The sequence below is a fragment of the Macaca fascicularis genome, chromosome 7 (genome assembly GCF_037993035.2).
Source record: "Macaca fascicularis isolate 582-1 chromosome 7, T2T-MFA8v1.1".
NCBI lineage: Eukaryota > Metazoa > Chordata > Mammalia > Primates > Cercopithecidae > Macaca > Macaca fascicularis.
Window position 1 is genome coordinate 118,589,040 of NC_088381.1, and position 13,985 is coordinate 118,603,024.

Genomic DNA, 13,985 nt, shown 5'->3' on the forward strand with positions numbered 1-13,985 from the left:
AAGAAGCAACTCATCTGTTCAAGTTTTATCATGAGACCAGAACAATTTAGTCACATCATCAGGCTCCACTTATTTTAGTTTAGTTTGCACATGAGTGCAATTCCTTGTGATGCCCCAAAACAATTACAATCGTAACATCAGCAATCACTGATCACAGATCACCAAAACAGGCAGAAATGAAAAAGTCTGAAATATTGTGAGAATCACCAAGATGTGACAAAGACATGAAATGAGCATGTGCTGTTGGACTGCCACAAACCTTCAATCTGTAAAAAACACAGTTATCTGCAAAACACAATAGAGCAAAGCATAATAAAATGAAGTATGCCTGTAATAGTGCTAGCCACTTATCATTAATGGCTGCCAAAAACCAATAATAGATAAAAGGCTTATGGAGAACTCCATGATGGATGAATTAAGCTGACATCTGTACCCATGGCTGCATCTTAACATCACAGACAAATCCATCATTATACGTCACTGGAACCTATGCGATAGAAAGTACACAACATTATCTATGAAGCATTCTGGCAAAAAGGATGCAAGAACAAAAACAGACTAAAGATCACCCTTGTCCAGTACCCTATGAAAAAGAAAGCTAATATGTAATTTTTAAAAAGATGGTGACAATAAAACAGAACAAAACAAGCCTTTTGGTGAAACTGACCTTAGGCTTCTATTAAACTGCAACTGACGGTTTAATATATATAGTTTAAGCAACTTCAGTACTTAAAGAGAAAATAAACAGAAAAGCCAATGTATGAAACACATGTACACAGCAAATGACTAATATCACATCGTAGAAACACACAATTACTTTACACTCTAATATGTTCATTATGTTAAAAATGCTTTACAGCCAAAACCAAGCATAGCAATGTAACAATTTTTTTAATGCATAGTCAATTTAGTGTATTTATATTTATTTATAAAAGCCATAATATTTTAGCTAACAGAGCTTCCCTCAGGAACCACATAACAGAAATAAATTTCTAAATACTGCATTATTAAAAACAAAAGCTGCCTTTTTTTTTTTTTTTTTTTTTTTGAGACAGAGTCTAGCCTCGTCGCCCAGGCTAAAGTGCAATGGTGCAATCTCGGCTCACTGCAACCTCTACCTCCCAGGTTCAAGCAATTCTCCTGCCTCAGCCTCCCGAGTAGCTGGGATTACAGGCACCTGCCACCATGCCTGGCTACTTTTTGTATTTTTAGTAGAGACAGGGTTTCACCGTGTTGGTTAGGATTACAGGCGCTGCGCCCGGACTAAAAACAAAAGCTTTTACAGTAATTAAAAACAATACAGGGCCCGGGTGCGGTAGCTCACGTCTGTAATCCCAGCAGTGGGAGGCCGAGGTGGGCGGATCACCTGAGGTCAGGAGTTTGAGATCAGCCTGACCAACATGGAGAAACTCGGTCTCTACTAAAAATACAAAATTAGCCAGGCATGGTGGCGCATGCTTGTAATTCCACCTATTGGGGAGGCTGAGGCAGGAGAATCACTTGAACCTGGGAGGCGGAGGTTGCGGTGAGCCGAGATCGTGCCATTGCACTCCAGCCTGGGCAACAAGAGTGAAACTCCATCTCAAAAAGAAAAACAAAAACAAAAACTATACAGGTTTAGAGAGTATTAAAAGTTTGTGGCAACTTCATCTATTAAGAAAACCCATATTTCCACATACGTACTGAACTTGCCTAAATCTAGAACCACATGTACTTTTACATTTAAACAACATTAGGTACCAAAAGCCGTATCTGAACCATAAATTTGTAATTCATATTTAGAGGAAGCACAACGACCTCTCTGTAAAAACTCTCATTTTTAAAGCCTGACAATTTGTTAAAGGAGCCATGAAGTACCCAGAAAGTTGCAAATAGGCACATCAGCTTTACCAACGCTATTAAAAAACCCCAATGCCCTGTAAAGCCATGATTCCTAAACTTCTTTAGAGATATTAATAATTTCAAAACATACCCCAGCTGTACTTTTTGTTTTTCAGATAGTCTCGCTCTGTCGCCCAGACTGGAGTGCAGTGGTGTGATCTCCGCTCACCGCAAGTTCCACCTCCCGGGTTCACGCCATTCTCCTGCCTCAGCTCCGGAGTAGCTGGGACTACAGGCGCTGCCACCATGCCCGGCTAATTTTTTGTATTTTTAGTAGAGATGGGGTTTCACTGTGTTAGCCAGGATGGTCTCGATCTCCTGACCTCATGATCCGCCCATCTCAGCCTCCCAAAGTGCTGGGATTACAGGCGTGAGCCACTGCGCCCGGCCCCAGCTGTACTTTCTGAAAGCGCAATGTGTGATATATTTTTTTCAAATTATTATTTGGGATAATTTTATAAAATCTATTGAGATAAATGTATAGTACAAAATAATGCAAACCACTGTTCTAAAGCATAAAGCATTACTAGCAATAAACAGATCTAGCAGACTAAAAAATAAAAAATAAAAATAAAAAAGCTATGTCAAGCTCTAACACATCATTCCTCCAGTATGAGTTACACCAGAAAGCTCAAACTTCAATAACCAACATACCAAGTATGTGAGAAAAGAACAGAACACAAAACACTCACTTTTTCCTTTTTTTTTTTTGAGATGGAGTCTCGCTCTGTTGCCCAGGCTGGAGTGCAGTGGCGCAATCTTGGCTCACTGCACCCTCCACTCTGCGGGTTCCCGGGTTCAAGCGATTCTCCTGCCTCAACCTCCCGAGTAGCTGGGATTACAGGCACATGCCACCATGACCGGATAACTTTTGTATTTTTAGTAGAGACGTAGTTTCACCATATTGGTCAGACTGGTCTTGAACTCCTGACCTCGTGATCTGCCCGTGTCAGCCTCCTGAAGTGCTGGGAAACACTCACTCTTACAAAGGATATGTGCAAACAGTTATGGATGTGTATTCTATCCCCAGCCCTTTCCATATGTCTTATTTCATAGCCAAAACTACCTTAGGAGGTAGTACTATTACCACCAATTTACAGATGAGAAAACAGGTTCAAGTGAATTATTTTAGCAGTGGTCACACAAGTGGTGTAAGGTCAAATGACAAACCTATTACTAACCATGTAATCTTAGCAACAAAAGATCAACTGTTATTTATTCTTTAAAGAAAAATAGGACTGCCACAAAAGAAAAAGCAAGCCACCAATTTCGAACCAAATCAGTGAGAAAAAATGAGAACTTCAGTTTTTGAGTGACAAAAACAAAATTAGCTTTCCGTAATTTCAAGTAGTCCTTCAAAGTAATAAACTGGATTTATAATTAATCCTCAAAACAGCTTCTATTTGCAGGAATTAACTGCACAAACACCTTCTATTAATATAAAGTAAAACATTCATATACTCAACATATGACTTAGTCGAAGACACAGATAAAGTATTATTTTCTCTCTCTACCAAGCTCTCAGTAGATGTGCCAAAAAACTTAATCTCATACAACCAGGCAGATATTTATGAGAGCCACCATTATGAATAAAACTCAAATAGGCCGGTTTCCAAATGTTGTAGTGGCTACAGAGAATAAAATGGATCTAGAGGTCTAATACAGTTCCACAGGGTCCCTAGTAATGGATACTATACATTATTAGCGTGTTATAATCAAGATGTTGATAAAGAGATCTAAGTATTAAACCCAACCAAATGCTTTCTCTCTTCCTCTGCAAAATAAATGCAGAAAAGGTGGTGTCTCTAAAGATTATCAACCGCTCCTCAAAGGTTTCTGGTTACACAAATATTTACAACATTACCCGAGTAATTGCAAATCCAGTACTTCTTGATAAAGCCCACACTTTTCAGTTTGATGTTTGTATCCTGATTTCTTCAGTCATCTTTAAATGTTTAAAAATGTTTTCAAAACAGAACTAAAATTTAAGCGCAAAACAAAGGAATTCAATCTGCCTTTAGTATTCCAACTAAAGACTTCCTGTTAACAGCAGGATTCCTTCCTTTGGCACATACAGTAAGTGCGTGACTGGTATGTGGCCAAGAACATAAAAGGTCAAATTTTCTAATCTGAAAGTTCTAAAGCTAAACGTAGAACTTTCTAGGCTCTAAAACTTTCTGAGATTACACAACTTGTTTTTGTGCTTCTACTAAATACAATAAGCTGAATTTAACCCTTGACATAAGGTGTTTCCTGAAAATCTAATAACTAATTGACAGGAATTACTATTGCCATTAAGTCATTACAAAACAAATTTTCCAATCTTTTTATGCTTATGACAATCAAAATTGAATGTTTGTGAAAATAAATCTATCACACATCCCTATCCTATCCTCCTATAAAGTTACTTTCTCCTTTCTATTCATTCAAATTCCTTGAACCCTATTCAGCATAAATCCTAAAAGTATGTTTTAAGTCTTCGCAAGGTGAATTCAAGAAACTTTCAGCTACTGTCTCATATTCAGATTTTTGCCTTCTGGAAAAGGAAGCTTATTAGGCTTTTCTGTTTGGCATGTAATTAGTTATTCATCTTTCCCTGCAACTTAAGTGATTCCTTCAAAAAAAGTATTTTTTTCTACAAGGTAAAATATTAAATCTATATTGCCCTGATAAAAATTAATGTTATCAAATGAAGTATCTCAAGCAATGTATCAACTGCTGTAAAGAATTTTTTTTTTTTCTTGGTTGGGGGAGATACCTTATTACCAGAGAGATTCTTCAACTACCTGCAACCTGCTTTAAGCCTAACGCAATCTGATATAAAAGAGCCAGGGAGGAGATTTCGAATGCAGAAGTCTACTGTCTCATTAAAACAAGGTCTTGGCTATTCCACGAAATAAAATCTTATTTCACTGTATGTACGTTCCAATAAAACTTTATTTTATTGCAGGAGGCAAGTCTATTTGGCCTATGGGTGTAGCTTGCTGACTCCTGCTGAAACCTCCCTCATAAAATTAAAAACACCCTCAAGATTAAAATTACAGTAGGGGCCTGAATTTTAATAAAATATTTTCCTTCTTTTTCCACCTTCATGTATGACTGCTTGCAAATAGTCATTTCAACAAATGGCAGTCACTAATAATTATCTTCCTGTAGTAGCCCCAGGGCAGGCTGCCCATAAGATTAACAAACTTGCTTCTTTTAAAGAACAATAATCCAGACTGGGTGCTATGGCACATGCCTGTAATCCCAGCACTTTGGGAGGCCAAGGCAGGCAGATTGCTTGAGCTGGGGAGTTTGACCAGCCTGGGTAACATGGTGAAATTCAATCTCTACTAAAAACACAAAAATTTAGCCAGGTGTGGTGGTGCATGCCTGTAGTCCCAGCTACTCAGGAGGCTGAGGTGGGAGGATCGCTTGAGCCCGAGAGGTCGAGGCTGCAGTGAGCTGTGATCACACTACTGCACTACAGCCTGGGCAAGAGAGCAAGATTCTGCCTCAAAAAAGAAAAGAGAAGAGAAGAACAAGAAAACACTGATCCTAGATCACACAGACTCCCTTGATGGTTTCCAGAAGTTGGACTGGCCAAAGAGGCCAGGCCACTTTCATCACTGGTGATCTCACCTCCTGCAAACTTTTCTGCTAAGCTATAGGTTTAAATAGTAACCTGCCATTTTTTCCCCAGCTTTCTTTCCATAGTAACTGGCAGTCACAAACACTACTGTAAAACCTAAGACTGGTCCTTGAGATATTTTTCAGACTTTGCTTACAAGTGGACCAACTGACACCAACTGGACCAGTGTTCCATGAACTCAACCATGGAACTGACTTGGTCTTGCAACTCCCCAACTTACCAGCAATATCCCAGACCAGTCAACAGCCCCCATCCCCTAGCCCCCTGCTTACCAAATCGTGTTTAAAACCCTAGCTTCTGAAGTCTTGCAGTGATGACTCCGAGAAACATTTCCCATCCTCCTTACTCAGCTGCCTTGCAAAAATTAAACTGTTTCTCCTTTACATTATCTGCTGTCTCAGTGTTCAGCTCTATTTGGATAGCAGACAAGAGCCCAGTCAGGTGGTAATACTGTTTTATAGCATTTTTTGGATATATAATATTTGCACGTTTATGGGGTACATGTGATATTCTGTTACATGTACAGAGTATGAAATGATCAAATCAGGGTATTTAGGGTATCCATCACCTTGAGTATTTATCATTTCTATGTGTTGGGAACATTTCAAGTCCTTTCTTCTAGCTATTTCAAAATGTTAACTGTAGTCACCCTACTCTGCTATCAAACCTTGGAACTTATTCCATCTAACTGTATGTTTGGACCCATTAATCTACCTCTCTTTACCTCCCCTCCCATTCTTCCCAGCCTCTGCTATCATTCTACTTTCTATCTCATGAAATCAATGTGTTTCGCTTCCACATGTGAGTAAGAACATGAGACACCTGTCTTTCTGTGCCTGATTTCCCTTAACATAATGACCTCCAGTTCCATTCAAGTTGCTGCAAATGACATGATAAACATGGGAGTACAGGTATTCCTTTGATATACTGATTTCTTTTCCTTTAGATAGATACCTAGTAGTGGAATTGCTGGATCATATGGTAGTTCTGTTTTTAGTTTTCTCAGAAATTTCCAAACTGCTTTCCATAGTGCCTGTCCTAATTACAACATTCCCACCAACAGTCTGTAACAGTTGCCTTTTCTTCACACTCTAACCAGTAGTATATTTTTTGTCTTTTTAACAATAGCCATACTGACTGGGGTAAGATACCTCACTGTGGTTTTGACTTACATTTCCTTGATGATTAGTGATGTTGCACATTTTTTCACATACCTTTTGGCCATTTGTATGTCTTCTTTTGAGAAACGTCTATTCACGTCCTTTGCCCACTTTTTAATGGGATTGTTTTTCTGTTGGCTTCCTTGCATATTCTGGATATTAGTCCCTTGCTGGATGAATCTTTTGCAAACACTTTGTCCTATTCAATACGTTGTCTCTTCATTCTGTTGTTTCCTTTACTGTGCAGAGGTCTTTTGGTTTAACATAGTCCCCTATGTTTATTTCTCTTTTTGCTGCCTGTGCTTTTGAGGTCTTAGCCATAAAATCTTTGCTAGATTGATGTCCTGAAGTGTTTCCCCTACATTTCCTTCTAGCAGTTTTACAATTTCAGGTCTTAAGTCTTTAATCTATCTTGAGTTAAATTTGCATATGGTGAGACCAGGGTCAGATTTCATTCTTCTGCATGTGGATATCCAATTTTCCCTGCACTGTTTATTGAAGAGTGTCCTTTTCCCAATGCACATTCTTGGTGCTTTTGTAAAAAATCAGTTGGCTGCAAATATGTGGATTTATTTCTGCATTATCTATTTTGTTCCATGGGTCTATATGTCTCTTTCTATACCAATACCATGCTATTGTGGTTACTACAGCCTTATAATAGATTTTGAAGACAGGTAGTGTGATGTTTCTAGCTCTGTTCCATTTGCTCAGGACTACTTTGGGTATTTGGGCTCCTTGCTGATTCTGTGGAAATTTTAGGATTGTTTTCTTTTATTTCTGTGAAAAATGACTGGTACTTTAATAGGGATTGCACTGAATCTGCAGATTACTTTGAGCAATATGGTCATTTTAATGATGTTAATTCTTCTGATCCATGAGCACGGGATGTCTTTCCATTTGTTTTTGTGCTCTTCAATTTCTTTCATCAGTGTTTTGAAATCTTATTTATTTTTTTAAAATAGATTTATTTATATATTTTTTGAAATGGAGTCTCACTCTGTCACCCAGGCTGGAGTGCAGTGGCGCTATCCCGGCTCACTGCAAGCTCGGCCTCCTGGGTTCACGCCATTCTCCTGCCTCAGCCTCCCGAGTAGCTGGGACTACAGGCGCCTGCCACCATGCCCAGCTAATTTTTTGTATTTTTTTTTTCAGTTGAGAGGGGGTTTCACCGGTTAGCCAGGATGGTCTTGATCTCCTGACCTCGTGATCCGCCCACCTAGGCCTCCCAAAGAGCTGGGATTACAGGCGTGAGTCACCGTGCCCGGCCTGAAATCTTATTTTTTTAATGACATACTTGAATTTGAAAACGTATCCAATTAACTTGTACTTTACTTTGAAGTTGTGACTGGAAAGCTGTTTTAAAGTCTGTCTTTAAACTTACAAAAATTATGTCAAATTGTTCCTAAGAGAGGATCAGTAGAGATTTAGTTCTCATAGTATTTCCTCAATTATATGTTGCAAATCAGATTTTCAAAACAAGAGTTTAACTTGTTATCAATTCTTCATATTTACATACTTAAACCTCAGGTAGAAAAGTATTACAAGCTATGAGTGACATCTGCAATATAGATGGGAAAGGTGAATGCAAAGAATAACACATATTCTATATTAACAGTAAAAATAGCTATTTCTATTCTCCCTCAGCTACCAAAAACTGTCTTAAGTCTCCAGATTTATAACCGCTGGGTTCATTCACTCATTCAGCCATTTATTTTTGTGAGCATCTCTTAGGCAGTCATGTGCTGTGCTAATTCTATCTGACTCTCCCCTCTCCTTTGTCCTTCAAACCCCATTAGCGGCCAAGTCCCATTAATCTGGGCATGTCTCACTTCTTCCTCTTTCCAAATTTCTTAAGTATAGGTCAAGTCCTCATTAACCACTGAATATGCACCAAATGGAAGATTATGCAGTCATTAAAACCACTCGTAAAAAGTATACAACATGAAGAAAATCATTCAAGTAAAAAGAACAGAAAACTGTACAAAATATTGTATAATCACATCCATGTAAAAAAAGAATTTGGCATGGAAAAAGATGAAGAAAATAACATACTAAGAGGATCTCTGGTGGAGAGGTACTTTGCCTTTATGTTTCTGCATTTTGCAAATTTCCTATAATAAGCAGTTATTATTCTAGAAGAAAATATAAATGAAAAACTCACTATTAAACTTACTATTTTAGTTAGATAACAAATTATTCCTGAGGTTCAGAACTGTGTATCAGAAATAACCAAAATAAACACTCAAGCATGCAGCTAATTCTTTAACCTAATTTTTTAAAAACTAAAAGGTGCTTACCCATGCCTCTTACTGCATTTCCACATGCCTAGAAAACCTCTCCTCTTCAATGTTCCAGTGAGACTCTGATGTCAGCTTTCATAAAATAAGTTGTTCTTACCAACTATTCCACATTATTTTAAAAACTTCAGCGATTTGCTTTCTCCTAAACTCTACTTCTCATTTTTCCTTCAAGAGAGTCCTAGATTTGCCTTTTCCTATTACCACTGGTATCCACTGGTACCTGCAATCCTCTTTTCTCTAGGAATCTACCCTTAATTCTAGTACAAAACTAATCTTTAAACACTGCTTTCATAAAATCACTTGTCTTTCAAAATGTGCAAGAGCTTCCGTTTGACTCAAATCTAAGCCTACTGTTGAACCACAAATCTCCACTCGACCTTACATCTTATTTCTTCAAACCAGGCAGAACTATACTGTTCCTTAGATTTAAACCACGCCTACTCTGTTTTCATTGTGCTCTTCCCAATTTTCCACGTAAAATGTCCTTCTTCTCGCCCATGTTAATCTAAAGGCCAAGCTCAAGGCCCAGTCCAAGTCCTACCTCTTCCATGAATCATCTCTTTAAGTATTCCAGCCTATACCGATCTCTCTTCTGATTCCCTGTTGCACTTACAGTTAGCATCACAAAGTATAACAATTGTTCTGTGACCATTGTGTATAAATTGGTTTTGTTTCTCCAAATAAGGTACCAGACAAATAAGGTACCAGAAAGCAGAGACCAACAGACCCAAGGAAAACGCTAGGCACATAAACAGTTAATACTAAATGAATAAATTTTTTCTACAGTCAAAATACTAATGCTCCAAACCATTTTTAAGTCGCCTTTTGAAGTTATGTGAGCCAAAAAGTAAATCTGTCTCACATTTTATTTTTATCCTGCCAAAATTTAAAGTCTATAACTTGGTAGAAAAAAACAATCGGACAAAAAAGTTTAATTTTCATCTCGCTTCATTTTATCTAGTAAAACCAGGACTTTAGGAATAAAGTAGAACTGTACATTTCTCCAATCTCTTCTGCTCCTTTCAGAAGTATTTCCAAGTCAGGAGATACGGAAAGCACCTTCTTTTCCTAAATTAAAGGTAATATTTTTTGTCTGTTACAAAAAGAATAAAGACGTGCTCAACACACAATTAACCATGTGACAAGTCTTTCTGATCAACTCAGGAAATAATTCTTAAACTACTTTTTGTTCAGAGAAAAAGTGCAGGATCTAGTGAAGTAATGCGGTTGCTCAGGGTCTCACTGAGCATGCCCAGTTGTTCCTATTCTGCTTTCCTTTCCCAAGTTTGTCAAGTGTCTCTGAAGACTCACCCTTCCCATTATTCTACCAAACCTAAACCTAAATTCAGACCAACTGGAGACATTAAATTCTCTAGGTTTTCAAGGGTCACACACAGGATTAAGAGTCTAGACAGCCTTGAGATAAGTACCAGGTTTATATAACAGGAGTTAATAAAATAAATGGACACAAGGACTCTTCCATTCAGTGTAGATTAACAACTATTTGCACACAGGCTTAAGCAGAACTAGCAAAGTGGAAAAAATTTCGCTAGTAGTATTTGTTCGCGTCCCAAGAAAATCTAGAAAAGAACATCTTTTTAATTGACATGTCAATAAACTACTATATTATTTATAATGTTAAGCTACCTGAAGCATGCCTCCCCTGATTCTGTGGCATTCTTTGGAAGAGATCATGGTTGTATTCATAATATCTGTACTCTTCATGTGCACGATCTCCAAGTGGCCGCTTTCTCTGACCATCAAAAAAATTGTCTGAATAATAATATCGGGAACCAGAGTCTCCATTTTCAACAGCAAAACTAACTTCCGTTACAAACGACTGAGAAGAACCATACTCCCTAGGGACATCTGCTAGACTTCTGGCAAGATAAGAAGGTGCAGATAATCTGTTGCTTTCTCTTCTCATTATTTCATGAGGTGTTCTCTGAATTGGAGTTCTAAGGAAACTCTGGTTTCTTGAAACTACTCCATCTCCAGAAGTTGAAAAGGCATTAGGGCTTGAATCTGGAAGACAGATATCAGTTCGTCTTGGAATTGTTGGACCATGCCGGATGAAAGAAGGCATAAGATCTATAATAAAACAAAGAATAAAATTACCCTTTCATCAGTAAGTAACAAAAGTTTTCGAAAGTTGTTCATTTACATCTACCACCCCAAAATCAAATGTCAACTTAAAACACAATTTTAAATTTTGGTTTAGGATGGTACTTGGGCATTTTAAACTGAAGAAGGTTAATATTTTCCCAATCAAATGAATTTATATAACTTGCATTAATATGCTATGTGTAAAAGCTCAGCTAGAATGAAATGTATTCTGCATACTACCATACATAATATGATAAAATGCCAATAATCTTATCTGTGAACTACACATTAATGACATGGTCATGAATTAATGAATAATAGGAAACAATCTAACAAACTGATAGTTTCTAGTTAATTAAGCTAGTAGTTTATTTTGTTGTTCTCACTTCATTTTAGAAACTGCCAAAAATCCTTCTTGAAGCAAACACAATTTCAAAAATAAAATAGAACTTAATGCTACTCCCAAGTATGTAAAAGTGGATTCCTTTAAAGATTAAAAAATTAGTAGCTCTTTCTTCTCTTGGAATTACCTAGCACTAGCACAGTAATCAAAAGCTAGAAAGCCAAAAATTTACGTATGAAAATTGAAAAAAGCTCTCATTTCAAAGAGGCACACAAATGTTGAATTGGCTCAAAAAAACCAAGCCTGAAACTATGTAATTATAATTCAAAATAGTAGACAATAGAACAATGGCTTTTAGGATACTGTACTTTTAAACACGAAACTTGAAAACAGCTTAAGACATTTCTAGTTAGAAAGCAAATACCTTTAAAACAAGAAAAAACCTGAATATGGAGACCCTCTTATTATTCATTAAGTAAACAATATTGGAGACACTCATATTAATAAGCTTCAGAAACTAACACTGGACAGAAACAAATATCCGAATAAATAAGGCTCAACACTTGATGTAACGACAACAACACAAAGTATATCAAAAGTTATTTGCTTAATTGTGACAAACATGAATAAAACTGCATGTTCTGCATATGTACCCCAGAACTTAAAGTATAATAATAAAAAAAGTGTGACAAACATGATTCACGATTTCAAGTAATGTTTGATAAACTTTATTTGTAGCAAACAGCAAGCTATCACTTAAAAACAGCCAAAAACCTAACAGCATGTGTAACTGAAAATCAAGTTTAAAAAAAAAACTTAAAAATCAAGTTTCCAGTTACTGACATGCTCAACTGACATATATTTTGTTGAAAGTATTGCAAGTACTACTATAAATCTGGAAGGCTGACAATGTGGTTATAATGGAGAACATGCTCTCCCATCTGTGTGATCTTGGGCAAATACTAGAAACCTAGCATTCCCAATTACAGTATGAGGTAATACTTAAGTCACAAGGTTACTACCAGCTTCCAAGAAGGAAACTTACGCAAAGGGCCCGGGGCGCAGTATAAGCACCAAAATACCAGCTCCATGCCTCACAAATGTCCTGAACACACAATAATTAAAAATCCAAGAGATTCAACTCAAAAATCAAATACTTAAATTAAGAAGAAAAGTAGCGGGGGATCGGAGGTGGGGGTTGAGGGTGGGATATACCCTATCAAAAAAAAAACACTTTTCCGGGGGTGGGGCGGGGGACGGTGGAATTTCTCTAACACGATAGAAATAATTTTGAGTTGCCTTTTTGGAATCTCACGAATATAGCCAAATACAAAGGCTTTTGGCTCTCTGCTCTGGGATGTGCTTTGGGTGGCAGCCACAAGAACTATGGTGTGCTTTTCACCTTCTCAAGTCTGCATCCGGCAGCAGGACTAAGGAATTCTGCCCCAGAGTTTGCACAACTTGCAGCACGGTCGAGAGACACCAACAATGTTTGCAAACATGAGGCACATCTCGACGCACCCAGAAGAATAAAAAGTGTCCCTGTCTAATTACTCATTAGGTTATAAACAATTTAAGTGTTTTCTAGTCTCTCTTCCAGTACTCAAAACCAACAACTCTCTGCCAGGCGGGGTGAGGAAGTCTGTTATTTTTAGGGGGGTGCTCTTGGCGCGGTTAGGCGCGGGGGGACTAACCCAAGTTTCTTAGTCTTACGGGCTTTCAATCAACGAATACCACTTCAGGCACAAGAAAATCTCAAAACCAGTATTTCACAGCGACCAGCGACGAAGGAGAAGCCCTGGGGACCCGCCGGCGCCCCCGCCCAGGTCCCCGCAGCCCCCGGCCGCCTGGGCCAGGTGTGGGCGCGCCCCGCCTGACACTCACTCCGAAGCAGAGGCGACGTCTCCTTCTTCACGTACTTCCCCTGCACCTCGGCCGGCTTGGACACTTCGTTTTTGGTTTTCTTTCGGGACAGCATCCTTCTCGACGAGGCCCGAGGCCGCGCTGAGCTGCCTCCCTAGGGCTCCGCGCCGGGCGCCGGCCGTCTCCGCCGCCACCTCCGCCGGCGCCGGCGCCTCCTTCCCTCCTGAGCCGCCGCCTCCGCCGCCGCCTGTCCGGAGCCCGGGGTTGCCTGCAGGGACTGCCGCATGTTCAGGGCGCTAAGCGCGCCGGCCGCCGCTCAGTCGCTGGTCAGTTCCTTCCCGGAAGTCGGCCCGCTCTGCGACGCTGTTCGGGGACGCCGTGAGAAAAGCCCAGCGACGCCAGGCCAGGGCCATGGTTCGCCGCGGGCCGCCGGGCAACCGCTACCACTACCGCCGCCGCCGCCTACATCCCGTAAACTTTCCCCGCGGCCGCTGGGAATTCTGGGAAGCTCGACGCAGCGCGGGCCACCGCCGCCCCTCCCCCACCACAGTCCCGGCGCGGCTCCGGGGCGGGACTCGGGTGCGGGGGCTCTCGGCTAACGGGCGGGTCCCACCGAGCCGCGGCTGTCCTCACTCATCCTCAGCGAGAAGCAGGTCCTGCCGACTGAGAAGATGAAGGACGAACCCTGCCTCGCTGAG

The 13,985-nt window shown here is 39.6% G+C and overlaps 1 protein-coding gene across 2 annotated transcripts in view; it reads right to left on the reverse strand.

The window, feature by feature from the left end:
- The window catches only part of SAV1 (salvador family WW domain containing protein 1), a 35,417-nt gene extending 21,682 nt beyond the window's left edge, over nucleotides 1-13,735 (reverse strand). Inside the window, exons 1-2 of one of the 2 annotated variants that reach the window (XM_015453233.3) lie at nucleotides 13,309-13,735; nucleotides 10,623-11,066 (exon numbers count right to left, since the gene is read on the reverse strand). In XM_015453233.3, the coding sequence (XP_015308719.1) occupies nucleotides 10,623-11,066; nucleotides 13,309-13,402 (538 nt within the window). In that variant the 5' untranslated portion in view covers nucleotides 13,403-13,735. Of the gene's footprint in view, nucleotides 1-1,972; nucleotides 2,285-6,729; nucleotides 7,159-10,622; nucleotides 11,067-13,308 lie in introns of those variants that run through there. The other variant, XM_073997359.1, reaches the window with a different exon arrangement.
- Nucleotides 13,736-13,985: the final 250 nt, after the last annotated feature.